The sequence below is a fragment of the Malus domestica genome, chromosome 03 (genome assembly GCF_042453785.1).
Source record: "Malus domestica chromosome 03, GDT2T_hap1".
Lineage (NCBI taxonomy): Eukaryota > Viridiplantae > Streptophyta > Magnoliopsida > Rosales > Rosaceae > Malus > Malus domestica.
This window is the reverse complement of record NC_091663.1, coordinates 9,553,501-9,577,287: the sequence shown is the minus strand read 5'-3', so window position 1 is coordinate 9,577,287 and position 23,787 is coordinate 9,553,501. Positions and strand designations below refer to the sequence as shown.

Sequence of the window (23,787 nt, the reverse complement as noted above, 5' to 3'; positions counted from 1 at the left end):
AAATCTGGAATTTCTTTTATGAAAGTGGACAGCCCAGATTTAATGAAGAAATAAATGGATGGCTGGGATGAGAAGAAAGGAGGTTACGTGTGTGTGTGCGTGGCTGGTGGAAGAAAGAAAGGAAGAAGAAGAGATTGGGCAAAACTGCCCAACCAAAGAAAAGGAAGAGCTCCGGGAGAGAAGGGCCGAATTGGGAGAAGAGAGAGAGTGAGACTGACCAATCGGTTAGGAGAACTTGTGACCCGTTTCGACCCGGCGGTGCTCACACCCAATTTCGACGGATTTCCGTCCAATTTTCTAGCGTTTTACAACCTTCCACCTCTACCAATCAACTTCTTAGCCTTTCCTCTACCTATTACATCCCAAAATTTGGAAAGTTTGGAGTTAGAAACTGAGAAAAACGCACCGGTGGTGCGGTGGATGGGTGTTCGAAATTCTTCCATGTTTGAAACAATTTCTTTCAATTTCCACCACCACCCATAGCTTCCTCTTGAGGCCTAGAACAAAGCCCAAGCAATGGTTGGGACGGCATGGTTGTTTTGGAGGCGGATTGAAAACACCCAAAATCAAGGGTTTCGTATGGTTTTGGTGAAATTGGAGCCCTTCTAGGCCAAATTGGCCAAAGGTATGAAAGTTGTTCATCTCTTTGAGATCTTCAATTCTGCAATTTTTGAGAATTTTTTAAAATAGTTGAATTTTCCAGCGAGCCAGGGCGGCCGATCGCCACCCGCGGCGGCGGGTGCGGTGGCGCTTGGCCTGAGGGTCGCCAATGCTATTTTTAGACTATATGTGATGTCTTGAATTCAGTTTTGAGAAGTGAATGATGTAGATTGATCGTTAGAGCCAAAATTCTCTAAGATACGTTAATAGGCCATTATATGAATCGACGATCCGACCGTTGGATCATCATCAAACTTTGATAGATTATTATTCATAATATTTGAGAATATAGGAACTTACGGATTGGGAATCCGACTTATAGATCTCCTCGAATTGGATTTGTAAGTTCGTAAAATAAAATGCTAACCGCCACTTGGTTTTGGCAATTGGCGGAGATCCGACCGTTGGATCGTTCTGAAACTTTAGTATGTTGTTCTAGAAGCATAATGTGTATCCTTGGAAATTACGGATCATAGATCTGATCTGTGGATCTTCTGGACCGAATTACATAGACTTATATGCGATGTAAGTCATGTATTATATCAACGAAAATTCTGAGATATGGTTTGATAATTGGTCACAGGCGCCGATCATTTATGACGCCTCGATGTTCGTGCTAGGAAGTTGTAGTGCGGACTCCAGGTGAGTAGATCTTTCCTTGCTCATCTTATGTTTCATGATTGATAATTCTATAAATGTTTTTAAATAAAACTAAGAAATTTATGCCGTGACATATATATATATATATATAGATATATATTTATAAGTTGTAAAATACTATGAGATGGTTGAGTTAGATTTCATCGTGATCTATCCATATGCGTATTACTATAAATGATTAATGTGAACTACGAATGACTTGATCCTTGTTTAGGGTACGTAGACGGTTTAACGAGACGTTAGATGCAGCCATATAAGAAATGAGATTAAATAATCGAGACCATAGCCTTATTTAAGGAATTGAGCAATGTGTGTGAGCTTTTGGTTTTCAGTATATATTTATATACTTGATATTTTTCCAGAAATATGTTTAAACGAGATTATGCCTTGAATGACATGCATATAAGTTTATATTTCGTATATGAATTGGTATATGATGCATTATATATATATATATATATATATAATTGTGTTACTGTGAGCGCTCTGAAGTGCAAAGGTGAACGTAGGACATTCAGGTAAGTTCAGGTAAGTTTACGTAAATTCAAGTAAGTATACGGTGTTAGCCATGATTGATGAGATATGTGATGAGATATCAATATGTCGTATAGGTCACTAGAGGTAACTCCGACTATTACATGCTAGCCATAACTGATGAGATATGTGATGAGATATCAATATGTCGTATGGGTCACTAGAGGTGTCTCCGACTATTATATGCTAGCCATAACCGATGAGATATGTGATGAGATATCAATATGTCGTATAGGTTACTAAAGATGACTTAACCGATGAGATATGTGATGAGATATCAATATGTCGTATAGGTCACTAAAGGTGACTCCGACTATTATATGCTAGTCATAACCGATGAGATATGTGATGAGATATCAATATGTCGTATAGGTCACTAGAGGTGACTTAACCGATGAGATATGTGATGAGATATCAATATGTCGTATAGGTCACTAGAGGTGACTCCAACTATTATATGCATACATAACTGATGAGATATGTGATGAGATATCAATATGTCGTATAGGTCATTAGAGGTGACTCCGACTTATATGCTAGCCATGATTGATGAGATATGAATATGTCGTATAGGTCACTAGAGGTGACTCCGACTTATACGCTAGCCATGATTGATAAGATATGTGATGGGATATGAATATGTCGTATAGGTCACTAGAGGCGACTCCGACTTACATACTATTATCATATATTAATCGCATGATTATTTGATATTATTGTTGAGATGTTGTGTTTTGGTACATTATGATTGCCTTGGAAATTATACATGTGTTGTAACGAGGGATTACATGTGTTATATGTTTTCTATTAGTAATTTACTTACATGGTCACTCACCCTTGTCTTGTCTTCACCCTCCAGGTATTATTAGTTGAGTTTTATTATCACCAAAGACTCGCGGCAATTCGTAGTATCGTAATCTATTTCGAGGGTACGATTCTTATATCATTTTTCTGTACTTGCTTATGCTCTAACATCACGTGTGAAGTGGGTTCATTCCCGCTCCCCAATGCACTCTGGTATTTAGGCACTCTAAGGTTTAAATGTATTCACAATTTTCCACACCATCACACTTTTTGGCTTCGTCACCTTCCAGGTGTCGGCCGGCACAACTTGATTCGGAGTCCTAATGGACATTCCGGGTCAGGGTGTGTCACCTTCTTTACTAACTCATACAACTATTACTATTTGTAGGAAAATTTGGAGTCAAAAGAAATTTCTTATTAAAGGATATTCAAAATTTCTTATTATTCAACGATAAAAGGTTAGCTCAACCTCCATGGAAACAAATAGTTCAGAAACGCATCAATATCTCATTACATCAGCACATGCTGCAATAAACACAAAATGTTAATTGAAACTACATTGAGCATTATCAAAGTTTGAAACAAACTGACCTTAACAAAACGCACCTTTACATGTAGGTACAACACCTGATTCCAAATTCATAATAATGGTTATTTAACGTCTTTTCGAAGATTTCTTCGTCGCGCACTGCTGATATCCGGTTGATTATTGGATCTTCTTCCTTATTTATGCACAATCTTCATTTCTTAAATTCTTTAATTAACCTACGTAGTAGAGGGCGAATGGTACATATCACTTAGTCCATGATTTAACCCCTCAAATCCAACTAAATCAAAATTATGCACTAGGTGTAGATAGGACAGTATCCACTGTGTTTCGCCGGGCCACAAAAGGCATGGCGCCAGATAACAATGGACAAGATACTACTACACGGCACGATAAAACAGCTTTATGAGCTGAAATAAAAATAAAATGAAACATCTCAGCTAAACTTCTTTTATATATATTTTATTGTCACATTCTTCGCGAATATACAAGAAATAAAACAACCTATGAAGAATTGTTTCACTTTGACTAGTTGGAGGAGCATCTTGGTTGCTGTATCTTTCAGTTTATAGTTTTGAGTCACTTATTTGTTAGTCTGCCATTATTATTTTAAACTTCTTTTCTTAGAGTTGATACGTTGTTTCTGTTTAAGTGAGGAAATATCTAAATCTAGTAGTAATACTTCTTAAACGTGGGGCAGAAAATTTCAAAGTCCAGCAATATACAACAATTATTTTGTAATTTTAGGTTGGCAAATTTTTTTTTTAAGTTCAAAAAATAATAAGAAAATTATAAGAGAACTTGAACTTTATTATTTTGTAGTTTGAGGACTTTTTCAAGTTATGAACACGAAATTGTACCTTGTCAATTCTTTGTTAAGACCCCTGATGCGCTACAAATGCGTATGCAAGTCGTGGTCCTCTCTGTAAAACTTTGTTCGAATGACAATGAGATTACAGATGGATTACTTGGGTGGCACTTAACTAGTTGTACTGGTTATGTGAAATACAAGAAGTCTGACAGCCTTAGTAAGATAAGATAAGAGTCGTGGAGTTTTATATATTGCAGCTTATCTATTTAAATCCTTATTGAGTATATATTGATATGTAGAGTCGTGATGGGACTTAAGGGAATATCACTCTTTCTGATAATAGGTTGGACTGAGTGAATCTCTAGCCATCTGTATGGTTGTATAAATGGATGAAGTCCCTGCTTCCACACACACGCTCTATAGACATATAAAACCCTATTCGCTTAGAGAGGAGTATTATTGAGTGTTGGAAGTAAAAGATTTCTTCTGTTGATTCAGTTGAAAATTAATAAAGGGTTTAGGATAAATTAAAATTCTCTACAATCTCAAAATTCTCTACAATCTCAAAATTCTCAATACTACTTCAATAATTTATTCTTCTCCATAAGGAGGTATTTAAGATTACAAAGGAGCAATACTAGGAAATAAATCAAAACAATCTTTTGTCTACAAGACAAGGAAACCTAGACCAAATCAAATCATATCAAAACCCTAATTAAATCATATAAAATCACTAATTAAATCAAATCCTAAAATATTTTCCTTTTTATTTTCCAACACCACCTCTCAAACTCATGATGTGAAATCATGAGTTTGCCAAGAAGGAAATCTTCATTGATACGATGAAATTAACGTCGATCTTTTTGAAAGCTCAGCAAATCACAATCCATCAGAACTAACGTCTCTTTTCGAATGCCCAGATGGAACTAGCACCAATCTTTTCGAAAGCCGAACTAGAACAAACGTCTCTTTTCGAAAGCCCCACGAACAAATCATAACCTTCGGAACTAACGCCATTTTTCAAAAGCCCAACTAGAACTAACGCTAATCTTTTCGAAAGCCCAATTAGAACTAACGTCTTTTTCCGAAAGCCCGATAAATAAATCTCTTGATATGTTGGAACCAATGCCTCTTTTCGAAAGTCCAATTGGAACAAACGCTAATCTTTTCGAAAGCCCAACTGAAACTAACACCTCTTTTCGAAAGCCCGAACCACCAAATATCTCTTTTTTATATCTTTTTTCTCATTCTTTTTTTTTTCCTCCTCCTTTTATCTCTTCTTCATTGCAGCGGAAATTTATCTTCTTCTAACAATTGTAGACAATCTTCACCCTCACGTTTATAGAGTGTGGGTGCACAAAGAAAATTAGCTTCGTGCACCCACAGGGAAGCGCTCACAGCAAAGCTCAACCAAGAATCGAACTCTGCTCTGATACCAAGTTGAAAATTAAGGGTTTAGGATAAATTAAAATTCTGTACAATCTCACAATTCTCAAAATACTACTTCAATAATTTATTCTTCTCCATAAGGTGGTATTTATAAGATTACAAAGGAGCTATACTAGGAAATAAATCAAAACAATCCTTTGCCTACAAGACAAGGAAACCTAGACCAAATCAAATCATATCAAAACCCTAATTAAATCATATAAAATCACTAATTAAATCAGGGGTGTGCTATCCACACACCCCAAATTACTTCTCACACACCCCTTGTTAATTTCTATCCGTTGATTTTCTTCAATTCATCCAATCCGACGGTCGAAAATTAGAAGGGTGTGTGAAAGTAAAATGGGGTGTGTGGATATCACACCCCTTAAATCAAATCCTAAAATACTTTCCTTTTTATTTTCCTTCAGATTCCTCAATGGCGATACCTCCAGGTAAGTTGTTCTATCAGATTGCATGTTATTGTACTTCAGTTATTGTGAATCTGATATTCAATTGGTAATCCTAGTGTTGTGTTGGTTTTTCTACATTGTTGTAGTTCATATATTTATATACTGCTTACACTCTCTAGTTCGCAACCCTTCTTTTGTCGATCTCATCAAAATTTCCACCTTCTAAACCTTCCAACAATGTCCAATGAGCATCGTCTCTACAATGTGTATAGCACCAATGGCTTGGTCTGCCTTTACCTGTCAAACAACTCGTTTCGCAATCATACTCTAGCATATCTTGATCCTCCCAATTACATACTTACACCTAGGCCTGGCAAACGGGTCGTGTCTGTTATGTTCGTGTCGTTTTCATTTAACACCTGTTATCTTAACGATTCGTGTCGTGTCACACTTGTTATCTTAACAGGTCGGATCACTTTACCCAACGGGTAAAGTGACCCGACCCGTTATAACCCGTTATGACCTCGTTAAGAAAAATATATTTTTTCCTAAATTTGCACATACCACACTTTGCCACATAAATATTACTTCAAAACATTAAAACACATAATTTAATATATATATATATATATATAATTATTTTAGTTTTTAGGGGTATAAAATTGTTAAATTAATGTATATAATTATTATAGTTTATTCATACTCATTAAGTATAACATAAGATTTTGTGGTATCCACTAGTGTAATTTTTTAAATTGAAGATCGAATTCATTCATTGTATTCATATAGGGTCAAGGAGTGTAGCCGTAAAAAATCATCAAAATCGGAGTTAAAATAACCGTTAAATCGTGATTTTTCGTTTTATAACCGTCGAAAAGTTTTGTTCAATTACTTAATCTCTGAATGTTTGTTTTTTGCAATTTTTAGCGTATGCGATCTCGAAGTATATACAAACATGTTTGATGGTTGGATCGTTGAAACTAGTTTGGTAGAATGCGTATCCTATCAAAACAATAGATTCACTAACACTTAAAGAGTTTATTCATATTTTCATTAAGTATAACATAAGATATCCACTAGTGTAAATATTTTAAATTGAAGATCAAATTCATTCATTGTATTCATATAGGGTCAATGAGTGTAGCTGTAAAGAATCATCAAAATCGGAGTTAAAATAACCGTTAAATCGTGATTTTTCTTTTTATAACTGTCGAAAGGTTTTGTCCTGTTACTTGATCTTTGAATGTTTGTTTTTTGCAATTTTTGGCGTATGCGATCTCGAAGTATATACAAACATGTTTGACGGTTGGATCGTTGAAATTAGTTTTGTAGAATGCGTATCCCATAAAAACAATAGATTCACTAACATTTAAAAGTTTATTCATACTTTCATTAAGTATAACATAAGATTCACTAGTGTAAATATTTTAAATTGAAGATCGAATTCATTCATTGTATTCAATTAGGGTCAAGGAGTGTAGCTGTAAAAAATCATCAAAATTGGAGTTAAAACAACCGTTAAATCGTGATTTTTCGTTTTATAACCGTTGAAAAGTTTGGTTTGGTTACTTAATCTCTAAATGTTTGTTTTTTGCAATTTTTGGCGTATGCGATCTCGAAGTATTTACAAACATGTTTGACGGTTGGATCGTTGAAATTAGTTTCATAGAATGCGTATCCCATCAAAACAATAGATTCACTAACACTTAAGAGTTTATTTATACATTTATTAAGTATAACATAAGATATCCACTAGTGTAAATATTTTAAATTGAAGATGGAATTCATTCATTGTATTCATATAGGGTCAAAGAATGTAGCTGTAAAAAATCATAAAAATCAGAGTTAAAATAACAGTTAAGTCGTGATTTTTCGTTTTATAACCGTTGAAAAGTTTTGTTCGGTTACTTGATCTATGAATGTTTTTTTTTTGCGATTTTTTAATGATGCAATCTCGAAGCATATACAAACAAGTTTGACGGTTGGATCGTTGAAATTAGTTTCGTATAATTCGTATCTCATCAAGTTCAATGGTATATATATATTTATTAAGTAGATTTAAATCTATTTATTATGTACGTATAATTATTATAGTTTTCAGGGGTATAAAATTTAATTTAAAATTATATATATAATTATTATAGTTAATATTTTGGGGGTATAATTATTATAGTATATATAATTATTATAATTATTATAGTTAATTTAATATATATATATATATATATATATAATTATAGTATTTTTTAGGGTTATAAAATTATTAAATTAATATTCTGTTTATCGTGTATCGTGTTACCCACGTATATACTCGAACCAACACGTTATCTTAACAGGTGCTTATCGGGTTACCCGATAACAATCCGATTCGTTATCGTGTCGACCCGAACACCTGTTAATTTCGTGTCGTGTCATGTCGGGTTATCAGGTCGTGTCAGGAATTGCCAGGCCTCCATGCCCCGATGTGGACTTGAATATATTCTTTAGGGAAACTTTGTATGTATGGATCAAATTTTACATTGAAACCATGTTGGTTTAAATATTTTAATTAATAGACAAAATATTAAATTTCAGTATAAATTAAAAAATGTTACAGTCTTAATTTAGTTAAGAATGTGATTGTGTAAATCCGATTAAATTTTTATGGGATTCTATAATATCTTTTAGATAATTTTCTGATTGTAATGTATTCATCATTCTTTACGACTATAATAAAGTATGAAAAGTCACACTACAGAATCCACTTGATTCTCTACTTTTAAAACACATAATTGATATTTTATCAACCTCCGATTGCATAAAAACATTCACCATAATGTATAAATCTCAATCTATTATATATAGTTTTACTATTATATGTATATGACACACCCTGACCGAGATCAAGGCATGCTAGCCGTTACGTGAGAGTGACGTAGCCATGTGCACAATGTGGAAGCAATAATGATAAGAAATATAAGAATAATTAAAAACCGAACTACTAGAGTGCACTACTAAACAGGAAGTGTTAGGAGTAATATACAGAAGTAAACACTCATAATCAGAGCATAGAAAGTCTAGGTGCAGTTCAGTAGGACAAGTACTAGTTATATAGTACCATAAGATGTCCTACAATTATTTAGATGTATCAGAACCGCCGAAGTCCTCGCACTCAGCAACTGCAAACTTACCTTAAACCTGGAGGGGCGCAAAACAAAAAATGTGAGTGGGTAAAAACAAATGTTTTACAAAACTTTTTCATTTATCAACATATCTAACCTCTCGCTGTAAAACATGTATAATTTTTCCCAAAATCAAGATATATGCATATACATAAATATATATCAATTCAAATCATGTTTCACATAATCATATTCATATGTATGCCATGCCAAGATATAACAGAGTAAGCAATTCAGGTAATAATAATTTCATAGAAATATAACATGTTAACCAGAACCCCTGTGGTAATCTGTACGGCTGAATTCATAGCTCAAAATCAATCTAGCCGGAGTCACTATAATGACCTATACGGCAATATACTGCACAATAGTCAGAACCAAATGAAAAGGTCTGTACGACAATAATGGGTGTAATTTAATCATGCTCAATACTACTCTTACATAATAGCTGGGCGATAATTCGCTAGTCACCTACGAGTCGGAACCATAAATAAGGTATGTACGACAAGACTGTGCACCTAAATTTGATCCAATATGAGCATATGGTGCGGGAGGTGACATAATAAACAGGCATGTGCCATAACTCTGGCTAAATCACAATCACCATAAGTGCAGTTTTATGAGCTCAACATTATTCAATCACATATCGCATCATTGACAATTCACATAACCAAACATAACTCACCTGAGCTTACCTGAGCATCCACAACACGCATCGCATACCAATTCATATATGAATTATAAACTTATATGCATGGCATTTATGGCATACTATCATTTAAACACATATTTCTGGGAAAATATCAAGTATATAAATATATACTGAAAACCAAAAGCCCACTCACTGGTATGTCGAAGGGTCGTAGCCCCCGAGTCGACCTTGGATACGCTCGTCCTCGGGATAAGTCTCACCTATATGCGAATTAACTATAAAAACGTTATTTTAAAGCACATAGACAAAACTAGCTAATAACTTCTCATACATAGCTCAAAATGGGTATATGAATATACCACAGTGACCTACACAACCTCAGGATCATCCCTAAATTTTTAGATTAATTTTTGGAACCCTCACGTGCCGCCACGCGCCGGCGAGTGCACGGCAAGACGCGCCGCCACGCACAGGGAACCATGACGGATTATCTAACTGCCGTTAGGAATATTCCTCGAAATATTCCGTTAAAACCCAACGGTAACCGTTAACCCTAACTGACAGCGTTAGCATATTCCGTCAAAACTAACGGAATATTCTCCTTCCTTCTCCAGTGAGTCGCCGGCGACTTCACCGGTTTCTGGGTAAAACTTTAAAACCACTATTCTCCTTCGTTTCTTCACCATTTTTCATGAAATTGGTACCAAAATGAAGCTAATAACATGTAGAATCACGTTATACAATTTTCAAGGCTTAAAATCTACTAGGTTTTCCCCGAGAAAGCTCGATTGCTCGGCTTACCTAGATAAACGTCGATCTCAGCCCTCCGACGTCCAAATCCTTCCAACGAAGTACCCCAAGACTCGTGAGGACCTCCTTAAGCTTCCTATAAGCTTCAAATTCCCTGAAACACAAGATTTTATGTGTGCATGAACAGTGCACAAAATCGGGGTTAGGGTTTCTCAGGTTTTTTCACGGTTTCAAGTTCTAAGAATAGTATAGATGTACTCAGGGGCTTGTAAGGAACAAGAATCTCACCTTTAGAACGTCGATCCGTGCTTGAGTGTGGGATTTGTAGCTTGTCCGTACGAAGAAGGGAGAGAGAGAGAGTCCGAGAGAGATGAGAGAGTGCGGGAAAGAAGAGAGGGAGTGAGTGTCGTGTGTGTGTGGTCACCAATCCAAAACCACAGAATAACCTCTAAGTCTCATAATATGACACACACATACACTACAGTCTCAACGTCTAAGGATAAAACCGTCCTTTCACGTCCTCGAGAATAAAATAATGCACATCTCCAGGACGGACTGTGACAGACAGTATATGTATTGTATATTGCATATATTTTTCAATATATATAAGGACACTCATGCACACGATATAATACGAAGCATGCGGAATTATGGTCTACAATATAATCCATATTAACAAAAAACCAATTGATAATCCTGATGACAAGACAGAACTCAATGATTAGTTATAAGGACTATTTTTTACAAGACGAAAATGATTGAGAGTTAATATGAACATCACAACAAACGATATAATACGAAGCATGCAGAATTATTGGATAAACAAAATGCAGCGTAAATATATAACACAATTTTGATATTAGTTCGTAACTGCGAAAGAACTCATGATGGTTGAGTTCAAACTTTGATCTTCTCTTCTCTTAGATTTGACACAGTTCTTGCTCTCAATAGGACGAGCACGTAATGAGCAACATAAAATGAGAAGAGAGACAAAAACATGTCTTTAATAACTCCCTCTTATTTCAAATTGAATTCTTTAGTTTATGCAGTTGAGTTGGGACATGGATGCATCGTTCACTGTTGACAGAGAAGCTGAAATCCTGAATTCCGGTGGCAAACAAGGGGGTGAAGTATCGTTTTATTCATCGAATAGGGCCTAGATGGAAAGGAAAAGGCGCAGAAGCTAAAGCGCTTGCAAATCCGATGTCAATGATAGTATTGCAGCTTCAGTCTTCTCTAATACAATCAGATGCTCAGGGAATCGTGCCTACTTTGGTCATCCGATTGTTAATGCCGATAAGGATAAGCACTGGTTTCAGTTGGGCATGGAAGAGGCATTTTTCCTCTGCTATACTTTAAAATGCCTCAAGATAGCCGGCGAGCATAAACACCCGAAGGACGATCATGAGCTTTGGCAGTACATGACATCCCAAAAGGCAGCTTTTCCTGTCTTTTACAAGGCGTATTCTCACCTTCGAACAAAAAATTGGGTTGTGAGACCCGGACATCAGTATGGCGTGGACTTTGTTGCTTACCGTCACCTTCCGAGTTTGGTCCATTCTGAATAAGCTGTGCTTGTGTCATCAGAATGAGATGCTGAAGCAAATGGGAGATTGAAGATGTGGTCTGTTGTTCATTGCACCTTAAGGCTTTGTTTAGGTGTTGTAAAGACATTGCTAGTTCTTACAATTAGTAAAAATGGTGATGATGCTGCCTCTCCGTCATGTTTGGCCAATTACACAGTTGAAGAGCGCACAGTTACAAGATGGAGTCCGGAACAAAGCCGCGAGGAAGATACAACAGATCATGTGGAATCACAAGCAATAGACTAGTCGAAACTGGAACGAGGTCAGTGGTCAAATAGAATCGTATTTCTAATATTAGAATTTCCATGTTCATGTTGCAAGTTAAATGAATGTGTTTCACATCTGGGGATTTTGATTGAGTTGATTTTCTGCGTTTCAACATCATCTGTGCAATTTACGTAAAAAGTAATGCAAACTTTGCTTTTCTTCATACGTATCTGTACTGTGTGGATACTTTTTCACATTGTCAGAGTAAGTACAACACAACACAACTCGACACTTCCACGTCAAGCACCTACACTACCAGTTTCCGCATCGTGTTTGCAGTTGGCGTAAACACATACCGAAGAAAAAAAATTCTCCAGTAGATGGTTAATACGGTCTATACACAGACTATAGAGTGTCAATAATTCACATAGCCAAATTATAAAAATTAAAACCAAATTCATGATGTTCACTTGACTAAGACAAATAACCCATTGACTGCAACCCCGAAATGCCTTTTTAACATACACTTTTCACATAGTTTTTCCTCGTATTAAATTCGCTACCATTGTAATTAAAGTTGGAAAGCACTTGGTCGTGATTTTGTCATCCGCGCCTGGCCGTAGGGTTCATCGTTGTCCATCCGACGGTTGTTTCGGAATGCTGCACAACCTATCACATAGAAGATAACTAGGATGATTAACACAACAATGTTGATCACAGAGACCTTCCTCCAGCTCTTCTTGATGCTGGCCAAGACACCAGCTTTGCAAGAGTTGCAGGAATAGCAGAGTTGCTCTTGGTCATTGCTCCACATTGTGCAGTCCGGATTGGTCCCGACCAATCCTCCACCGGCAGTCCAGGTTGTCTCGTTCACATAGCTATAGCCACATTCTGTAGGGGGCTTGCAGCAGCCAGACTGTAGAACAAGTGGGGAAAAAAATTGGTATTTCAGTCACCATAGTAATACAAATACTCGCTCGCGCGAACACACACATATTACAAATATATCTTCTTTAGGAAAGAAACGTTTCTGTTTTCTGTGATTTTCAATTACGTTTCCTTTATATTTTCCTTTGTTCTCCTAATAACTATAGATTCTAACTTGAGCAAGTGTAACAGATCACCCTTAAGTAATGTCATATGAAAAAATTAAGCTATTGTCCTTAAGATGCAGCAATTAGTTAACTACAGGGACCAAAACGGAACCTCGCTCAAAAGGATAAGCATAAATTATACAAGAAATAAAACAAAGGGATATGAATGACTATGGACTACAACTAAACTAGAAGAAGAAATTCCATGCAACCGCATAAAAATCCGTCTGTCGTGGCTTTATTGTGGTTAACTAGTAAAAATCTTAGAACTAGAAGCGATCTTAGAAACAATCAAGCCCCGGAAAAAAACTCTGAATGAAATAAGTGTCTCACATTTACTATATTATGGGAGCAGCACAAGACCATGAATGTGAGACGCCTTTTTTACTTGAAATTTTTTCTCACCCAACTAAAATCAGATTTCCAGGTTTCCAATATCTTTTCTATTTGTTATGAAATATTATGTGAAATTAAATCAGATATCAGCATATCGATACAATTAGGTGTCTTGCTTAAACTAAAGTTCCACTGGTTTTAAAATTTTGGCTTAATTAGTATAATCCAGAATTTGGGGAAAATAGTATGTAATATGGGTGAAAAGTTTTATTTCTTTATTTATGGAAGAAAATTACTTATTTATTCCCTAGTGATTTTAAAATTGGATCAGGATGGTCCAACATGTGAAGAAAGTATGGAACATGCTAAAGGCATGCAATAATTTCTGGAGCATTGTAATTCTTTCTACCAATAACTTGGACACTTTTTCTTCTTTACACCAATAATGTGGACTTTTTTTTTTATGCCGATAATGTGGACCTATAGACAACAACAAAAATTAAAATAAAAAAGGAAGTGAGCCCAAAAAAGAGAGAAATTTTTCAATCTGCCGGTAACACAGCTCGGTACACCAAGTTTAGTAATACAATTGGTTGGATTTTTTTTTTTTTAATTTCTAACCAATTATATTAGTAAACTTGGTGTATCGGGCCGTGTTTCCACACACTAATAAAATCTCTCCAAAAAAGATGTGAGAAAGGAGGAGAAAACTTTAGGTCAATTCCAAGTTTGTTCTAAAGGTGTACCAGAAAAAAAATGAGAAAGGGAATTCCACCTAAAAGAAAATCTGTTAGGATAAAGCAAAAAAGGCCAACCAATTTCCAAACATTCCCAAAAGAGAACATGTGAACATTCTTTCTTAAGAGATTTTGAGGACACTGACTTCATGTAATGAAGTACAATACAACGACTACCATGTTGTAATTAGTACCTAAATAACTTTTAAAATGTGAACAAAGATAACCCAAACCCAAAGAGTTGCTTAAATTTAAGTTAAGTTGGTTTTTACCGTCTAACTCTTTTTTTAGTAGTATTTCTCTTTCTAATTATATAGACATCTCAAATTTGAATCTCGTTCTCCATTGGTTCATAAAAAAATTTCTACTCTTGTAATGAGTGTTCTTAGAGTCTGGTTTAGGGTTGTTTTAATTTTTCTAAGCAGTTTTTTTATTTTTATGTTGAGGCCAAAATTGTGTGTGTTTATGAAGAAAAATGTTTTTATTTTTTTTTCAAAATCATGCTTCTAAAAAAAAAAGCTTTTTTAGGAAGCAAGTGAAAAATACAAATTAATGAAAGTTCTATATTGATAATCCTACCCCCCTTGGGTCTTTTATTTTGCCAAAAGCCCTTTAAGCACTATAATTTAGCAAACACTTGTTTTTTTACAACTGTTTAATCTTACCGCACAACAAATGCAATTTTGAAAAGAAAAAAACTCAACAATTCCAAACCAGTCCTAATATCCGGAGATTTAAGTGTAAACCCTGCAAGGCTACAAGTATTGGTATCTTGTAAACATCATTTCCAAGTTACACCGCATAAACAAGAGACACAATTATTGAGATTAGCTATTTCTCGATTGCGGTCAACGCCCCATTGGGGTTTTGTGGTGTCAAAAAACCCTTTAATATGTCAATAATTTTTTATAATCCAAATTTTAATTGATGGATTTGGGCTTAGAAACACAATGTTATTCTTTTTTGTCTAAAGAAATATTTAAAACAGAAAAAAAAAATTATCACAAAATGAGCCATTTCAATCCCTGATCAATTAAAGCACGATTTTTCTACAAAAGTTTTGTTTTTTACAATAATCACATGATTAGATAGGATAATGCTAGGAAGCATAAATTTTTAAACAAAATTTATAAATCAAATTATATGCCACCAATAAAAAATAAACGCGTTAATTCCCAAAATAAGCGAAGTGGGTGGGAGCACTATTGTTCTATTTGTTGGTGGTTTTCCATCATTATCAAGAAAATAAAAAAACCAAAACAAAACAAAAGATGGCCAACAAAAGGCAAATTTCCATTGGTACAATACAAGAATCCCATAATATATTAATGTTTAATGGGTATGAATATAATATAACAAGATGGAGGACTCAACCTCAAACCCCACCCCTGGTTGTCAGATTGTATCTGCCCATGTGCCATAAACTTCCCTACCAAATTTGAAGGATCTCATCAATAACCAGATCTACCACTAACCCACAAATTAATCATCTTCAACTTCAACTTTAAAAACAGAAGTGAAATAACCTTGCCCCATGCAATAGAACCCTAAATTTTTAATTCAACTACTCTCCGTCAAAACTTGAGATTAAGTGTCACTAAATCAAATAATCACTCAAACAGTACTAAAACTTCAAGTATTACAGGCCTTGACTTTAGTCAAGTTTGTTATTTGCTCCCCTTTTGGATCCCAAATTTGACTATCTCTGTAATTTAAATAAATTTAGTGTAAATTATTATTTGCATGAAAAATCTCCAACTAATATGAACATAACCATAAAAATAAAGTTCCTAAATTCACATACCTGGATAGGATTGAGTTTTCTGTTGTAGAACATGTCAGCAGTCTCAGGCACACCATTCATAGTCCTCCCCATCTTTTTACAGGTTTTTGAGTCCCTCACACAAGAGGCTATCTTCCCCCAGTAGCTATTGTCCGCCACGCGCTCCTCCAGCCAGCCGGAATAGTCCTGCAGGTAGTAGTCCAAGTAAGCTCTATTCATCACCGGCTTGCCGGAGCCCTTGTCGGTGACCGCGTAGGCGAAGATGATGAAGCCGATGAGGGCGGCGATGATGAAGAACATGACGAATAGGTACGCCCACATGAGAAAGGTGTTCCTGTAGCACGCACCCGCGAACCCAGCAAGAGAAACCACCATGATTGCGACCCCTATGACGATGAGCGGCCATTGGAGGAACTTGAGGCAGTCGGTGTTGTTGGCGCGGCTGCTCAGCCAGATTCCTCCGCCCAGGATGGGGATCGAGAGGAGGAAAGTTATGAAATTTAGTAGTCCAATCAAGTGGTTACTAGTCCTCATGATTTTTTTTAATCTTTTTTTTCTTCTGGGTTTTGTTTTCTCTACTTCTACTCCGCTGCAGCTCTGCTTTGATTGTACTTCTGAAGTTTGTTTGAAGTTTTGATGAGGTCTAGCGGTGGTGTTAGTTTTATAAGGGTTTTTAGGTTTTGACATGTAATAAGTTGCATCTGACATCCTTTGAAATGACTTGAATACCCTTGTGTTTTATTGGTCTTACAACTGCCTAACTGCCTTTGTGTTGTCATCTTGCATTGTAAGAGTGTTGGTGTAGTTTGGCCGGAGAGCTGATTTTTCAGGCATCTTTTTGTTGTTGGTTATCAAATTACGTAATTTAAATTTATTTTTAAAACAAGTCTACTTAAGAAAATGGATTTGCAAATAATATTGTTTATATTCATACGTTTATTAGCAATTAATGAAATGAAAAAGCATAAATTTATTTTTAAAACAAGTTTACTTAAGAAAATGGATTTGCATATAATATTGTTTATACGTTTATTAGCAATTAATGAAATGAAAAAGCATGTGACTCTCATTAATTTTAAGTATTGTCGCATCTGAAAATGAAGGCATGAAATAACTAATGGATTTTCTTTTTATCCATATTCGGCTCTTCTCATCATTATTCGTTTTCATTTATAAGTAAACATGTCATAAAAGTATATAATCTCCAGTACTAATTGCACCAAAATCTTTTGAGATGAAACTTTTCACCTAAAATTCATTTGGCCTCATTTAACTAAGTATATAAGACCTAAGTAGTTAAAGTGTGAAACCACCATGGGATGCCCTAGTGGTTGAGACGAATTCCAAGTCTGTATTCCACACGGCACGTATTGGATTTGATTCCTGATATTGTGAATTACCCAATGATGGCTAGATAGAGGATGAAATATCTCTAAGAATCCTTCCAACCCCCAAAAAAAAAAAAAGTAAATTACCGTGCAAAACTACTAGCTGAAACCCTTTCTTGAACCCAAAAAAAAAAAAAAAAAAAAAAAAAAAAAAAAACTAACAAAATGTCCCCAAAAAAAAACTTCAGCTTTAATGAAAAATGACAAATAAAGGTGTAGTGAATAGTATTATAAATATTTCGTTAAAACTAAAAAAAAATAAAAGATTAAAGTGTGACAATATCGATCCATGGCTTGGACTCATAAACACATTAAGGTGTAGTGAATAATGCTTGATTGCAGAGTACTCCAATTGAATATACCGTGAAAGTAGTTGCGTACTAGAGGATCTACTGTTTGACTATGTGGGTTGCTTGTGGTAATTGAGTGAAGATATTGATTTGCAATATATATTAACTGTTGAGGGTTGACAATGACCTTCAAGTTTTATTCAGCCAAATAAAAAACAAAGAATTTTAAAATACACGTGGATGACTTTTTAGGGCATTTCTTGTTCATCAAGCTCAAAGTTGCCAACTTTGTATAATTCGTGGAAAGCCCATATAGATTGGGTTTGATTCCTTAGACCATCTCCAACCCTTGGGCTAAAAGTCAAATTTTTTAGTCCGGAAAATTTGGCTTTTAGCCCAGAAATATCTTTTCTGCTACAACCCTTCTGCCCTAAAATTTTAGTCCGGAATTATTAAAGAATGAACTTAGGCTAATTTTTTTCTTAAATCAATTTTTTTTAAATAAATATGTAGATTATTGTAAATTAATTTCATGAACATTTTAATCTAAAAAAATTTAAATTCCGATAAACATTTGGAATTTAGCCCGGGGGGAAAGCTGTGGGGTATTTGGCCCAGAAATAACATTTGGCATTTAGCCTAAAATTTTAACATGGGTTGGAGAGTGTTTGGGGGATAATTTGGCTTTTAGCCCAGGTTTGGAGATGGTCTTAAGAATTGTTGACCACTAGATTTTACGATGCATTTTTTAAAGAATAATGTTATTTACATTTTTATTTTTATTTTTCATACGTCTTTCTTAATTTTTGATCATCTGTTGACCCTAAAAACTATCAAGCCTATGTGGCATGTAGGCCGTAATCTATGAGCTAACTACGTCCTTAGGTGAATGCGGGGCGTGCCAACTCGTCGGCCGAGGAGCAAAATTTGTTGATGATGCGTTGGGTGCGCGGCTGACTTCTGCGTCTTGCGATTGCAGCTAAGGAAGGAACACGTCTCGACCTCTTGGGTTCTCGAACCTGAAGACAAGGCTACTATTCTTACGAAGTTCACGAATTGTCGTCGTCGGATTCGGTCACAATGATGGTATTCGTCAGAGTAAACTCATGCCGAATCGACACCAAAGTGTAAGGGTACAAATACTCAAAGTGGATATTAACACTTGAGAGTATCCAATCATAAAATAACTCGGCGTGCAATGCGCCGAGCTCAGTAAGCTGTAACACCTCACTTCGCCGAGAAGGATAATGAGATGACCTCGATCAATAAGGATTCGGAAATTCTTCTCGACCGAGACTTGGATAGGTAACCAACCGTCCTCGCCGCAGTGTTGTTGATGCCAACGGAAGATGCTGCGAGATCGGCTGATTCTACGGCGACAGAGTTATCTATGCCGACTGAAGATATCACCGGTTGCTTTCACAGTGATGTTGATGCCAACGAAAGATGTGTCGGCGAAAAGAGAAAATAAAAAATCTCAAAGTTGTTGAGAAAGTTTGCGCAGGGCAGTTGTGTGTTGAATTGGAGCCCTTGCTTGTTGCAACGCACCTTGTATTTATAGCATTCACTTAGCGCAAAATCCAGCCGTGACCATCAATAACCACAAATAATAATCGTTATGCGAATATGATTATCCAATAAGAGTCATCGCACTTGACGTCTTTGGTGCTAACCACGCTTTTCAACCAAAACCACGTAACTAATGATGGCATGCCAATTCCATCTTTGCTAAAGATAAGCATTGTCGTTCTGTCCATTTCCAAAGCCTCGGCAAATCAGGCTTTATCCACTTCATTTGGCAGCCACGAGTTTGATAATAATTATCCCATGCATGCATCACATTGGCGTAACTAATCTTCCAAGTTGGACTCCACCTTGGTTACCAACTGATGCCACTACATGCTAGGACTCTTCTCATAATGCATGATGCTCAATCCCCGGGTTGAATGCTAAGAATCCCAAATTAAATTGACCTGTTCTGCTTGCTTCAATATAGTTTGCTTCACATTTATCTCGTATAAGAAAATATCAAGATAATTCATCATTAAAAAATAATTATTATGATAAAAAAATCATAATATTATCCTTTAAAAAAAATATCTTCACTTTTCCATCCGACGGTCGAGAACTATGTTTACTCGACGGCCTTGATTATACGGGCCGATGGTGTAAATTTGGATCCAAACACCATCAGAAGAAGATAAATGACAAAAAATTAACAAAGCATGTGAGAGGTAAAAATAAGTAAGCGAATAACACTATTCTTTTTTTAATTGCAATATGATTGCTTGACATTAGGACAATTATATAACGTTGACAGTGTAATACACAAACTCTATCACAAGATCAATTGTTATGCGTAGGTGTGATTATATTACATAATTATTGCTCAAATTAAAATATTTTTTCATATGGTGCGGAAAAAAATCATGATGATACCTAATAGTATGGAATTCATCCTTTCATCGAAGTCGTGCGTGCATAATTGATCTCAATAAGAATTTTGTTCAACGCATGAATGAAAGTACATCGTACATATTCTCATATACTCTGCTAATCCACAAGGCAAAATGTTCTTCTTTTTTTGTTTGTTGACAAAGAAGCGTAAAAATGTCGTGAAGTCAAGCGATCCCTAATGTATCAACAACTAGAAAACGTCGACAAAACAACGGAGCCTGCTCATAAATAATGATTAATGATTAATATTTTGGGATGAAAATCATGGGAAATTTTGCATGACTCAAAAGTGATAAACGTAGAGAACAAGTAGCACAAGAGAAGCTGACAAGGGAATATGCAAAGAAGGTGGTGGGCCCATGATGAACGTTACAATTGGAACATGCAAAGGAGGAGAAACTGCCTAATAATGTAGAACGTGGTCGGTGCCTCGGTGGTAACGTACTAACGTTCTCGTGGACTTTGTTGGTCAAAAACTCCACTCCAAGCTTATCTAGTCGGTGCATTTTTTCTTATCACCTTATACTTCGGTATATGTTTGATGTGTAACTAATTATTTGTCACGTATTTTTTTATTTAATTTTAATTATTTTTTAAAAAAATTAAAAAAGTAAAATTCAATGTAAATATTAATTAAAATTAGATGAAATGATACATAATAAATAATTAGGTATATAATAAGCATATCCTGTGATTATCAAAAGGACATAATAATAATATATGATATTGTTATAAGATAATGTGATAATTTGGAATTCTAATGAAAGTCGGTGGAAATTCAACTCCACTGAAAAGTCAAGTAAAAGGCCAAAAGAGGACAAGGCACTGATGCCCATGTAACAAAAGCATGTTAACAACAAGCTCTATTTTTTCTTCAATACTCACACGTACGAGAAATAAACGGTTGTATCGTATTAAGAAAATATTATTTTCGCTTACATAATTTAATAGATATAAAGTTGAACTATCAAGTAGTTTGACTATTGAGGACTTATACTTAAGATCAAACTCAGCTCTGGGCTAAAAGTTATTTTATAGGTTTTATTCTCCTTCCAAATCCAACCCAATCCATGCTAAATGTGTGGGTTAAAAGCTAAAAGTTAAACAAAAGCCAAATTCCCTCCAGGATTTAACCCAGAAAATGGTGTGGGCACCATCAGCGAGACCCCACCCACATGAGCATGTCTCCCAGGATTGATTGAATCTAACGGCTGATATCGAATATAATCAAATCTAACGTAAAAAAAAATCTAAGGGTCCAAATTTAAATCAAACGGTTAAAATAATTAAAATAAATTATTTAACTCAAAATTCACACAAATTAATGATTTTTCAATATTTATCGGAATTTAAATATTTTTAGGTTAAAATGTTCATAAAATTAAATTATGATAGTGTACATAATTTTTTTTTAAATTACTTTAAAAGAAAAAACTAGCTTAAATTTATTCTTTAATAATCTCGGGCTAAAAAATTTAGGCTAGAAAGGTTGGAGCAGAAAAACTGTTTCTGAACTAAAACCTAAATTTTCTGAGCTAAAAATTTTAGATTTTAGTCTAAGAGTTGAAAATGGTCTAAAGAGCTCCACTAAAAATTGCAATCTAATGCTATAACTCTTGTGATAACGAGTTTGATACTAATTAATTATATCTGAAAATAGAAAGGCCCACTGAGAAAACACACCAATAAGCAGCAGCAGTAAAGAAAGCACTCAGGCTGAAAGGCCACCCAAAGAAAACCCAACAAGAGAAACGGGTGCCGAGGTGCCGAAGCCTACACTTAAAAATCTTTGATTTTCTTTGTTAGCTACAGCCCACTGATTCCTACCCAAACCAATAATGACATGTTTATTTATTAAAAATTAATTAGACTCTTTTGTGCATTTTGCACTTCTTGACTTCATTTTTCTCATAAACGATAGCATTAGTACGGTAAATTGTTAATTGTTAAGAAGAAGAAGAATTAGTAGAGATCGAATTCACATTAGAGTACATAAGTATCAATATTTTATACCACTGCTATAAAACGCCATCTGCATGTTCGTTACTTCTCTTTTATTTATTCATGATAGCAAAAAATAAAGAGGAGGGTGCATGAAGAGAAAAAAGTGTTTGTATTGATCATACGCATGCTAATTAAGAATGGATATGCAAGGTATGAATATTATTTTGGGGTTAAGTCTGGATAACTACTTAACTTTTTAGGGTGATTCTTAACATTTTAAAACATTCCTAATGACTACCTAACGTCTTGAAAAGTGAATATATGTTAGGTCCATTAGCGTTAAGTGATAATGTGAACAATTATTAAACTAGGGTTTTACTCTCAAGTCATCTATGGAGTTTTGAATCTCCAAACAGACCAACTTTAGTATTTGTTTACCTCATCATTTAATGCTAGAAATAGCTCCAAAGACGATGACAACTAGTACAGCTCCAAAGACTATGTCCAATTTTTAAAACATTAGGTAGTTAATTAAAATATTTAAAGGGTTGAGACTAATATAATATCACCTTTACAAGTTGGATAATTATCCATACTTATCCATCATTTGAATTCATGAAATATCATATGTTCACTAACAGCTAAAGAATAAAAATAAAAATAAAATCAGTATCCATAAACAATTAGGTATCAAATCATCAAATGGGTGGTTTATCTTAAGCCAAGTATCATTTTGATTCACGACTTCTTCGATTTCAAATAATTAAACATGTTATCATAGAGTGGTACGTACAATTAATTTTTGGTGTTTCTAGATTTATATACCATTGTTTCTATCACATTAGAGTGACTCGCACTATGAATAGTGACAAGACAAATGTATACACATCTAGTTACAAGATATGTTGTCTCAAAATTACCATGCTAGAATGAAAAGGAGAAAAATGTCATGACCAGTACCAATTGTCAACAATGTCTAGCTAAAAAATTGTTTCCCTATAAACATGTTTTGATTTCAAGATGTTATATTTGAGCAGACAGATATTCTAATTTCATGAACAATCCCTACAAGAATCTCCATGTAACGCAATGAGTAGCAAGTCAAGAATCACATTCAATTTTAATTAACCAATAACCATGCTAAAACAATTAAAAAAAACATGTTGTAACACAACCATTAACAACTGATCCAGAGTTACGTGCCAAATGTTTTCTAGCAATACGGTGGTAACCATTAGAATTAACTTGACTCCTCAATGAACAAGGAGGAGTTTCTCCTCAATTCAATATATGACCGATGTACATAACTTTATATTTATAATTGGAACCGTTCATATTATAAAACAAGTTGAAAAGTTTACAAACTTTAACCACCCGAGATGCATTTGGTTATTTACTAAAATCTTATTTGCAGGAAAATGAATGATGAAACAGAGTTTAATGTTATTGTGGCATTTTGAACCACTAATACAATACATGGTTTTATATTAAGGGAACTTTAACGAAAAGCACCCGGTACTGTTCACTTTAACGAAAAACCACATT

The 23,787-nt window shown here is 34.9% G+C and overlaps 1 protein-coding gene and 1 pseudogene across 1 annotated transcript; one reads left to right on the top strand and one right to left on the bottom strand.

Moving 5' to 3' along the window:
- The first annotated feature begins 11,524 nt into the window (after window positions 1–11,524).
- LOC108170181 (tRNA-splicing endonuclease subunit Sen2-1-like) lies at window positions 11,525–12,361 on the top strand (annotated as a pseudogene).
- A 260-nt stretch (window positions 12,362–12,621) lies between these two features.
- Window positions 12,622–16,908, bottom strand: LOC103427184 (tetraspanin-3-like). The gene is made up of 2 exons (XM_008365255.4): window positions 16,185–16,908; window positions 12,622–13,129 (listed from the first exon to the last, which is right to left on the bottom strand). Exons 1-2 carry the CDS (start codon window positions 16,869–16,871, stop codon window positions 12,785–12,787), a joined length of 1,032 nt encoding a protein of 343 aa, XP_008363477.3. The 5' UTR covers window positions 16,872–16,908; the 3' UTR covers window positions 12,622–12,784.
- Between the last annotated feature and the right edge of the window lie 6,879 nt (window positions 16,909–23,787).

Bases quoted from the DNA above. Each gene is read 5' to 3' on its own strand.
- LOC103427184 (XM_008365255.4), bottom strand. From the start codon at position 16,871: ATGTCAGATGCAACTTATTACATGTCAAAACCTAAAAACCCTTATAAA. The intron at 13,130-16,184 runs GTATGTGAATTT...CTTGTTCTACAG, and splicing joins GAAAACTCAATCCTATCCAG to TCTGGCTGCTGCAAGCCCCC.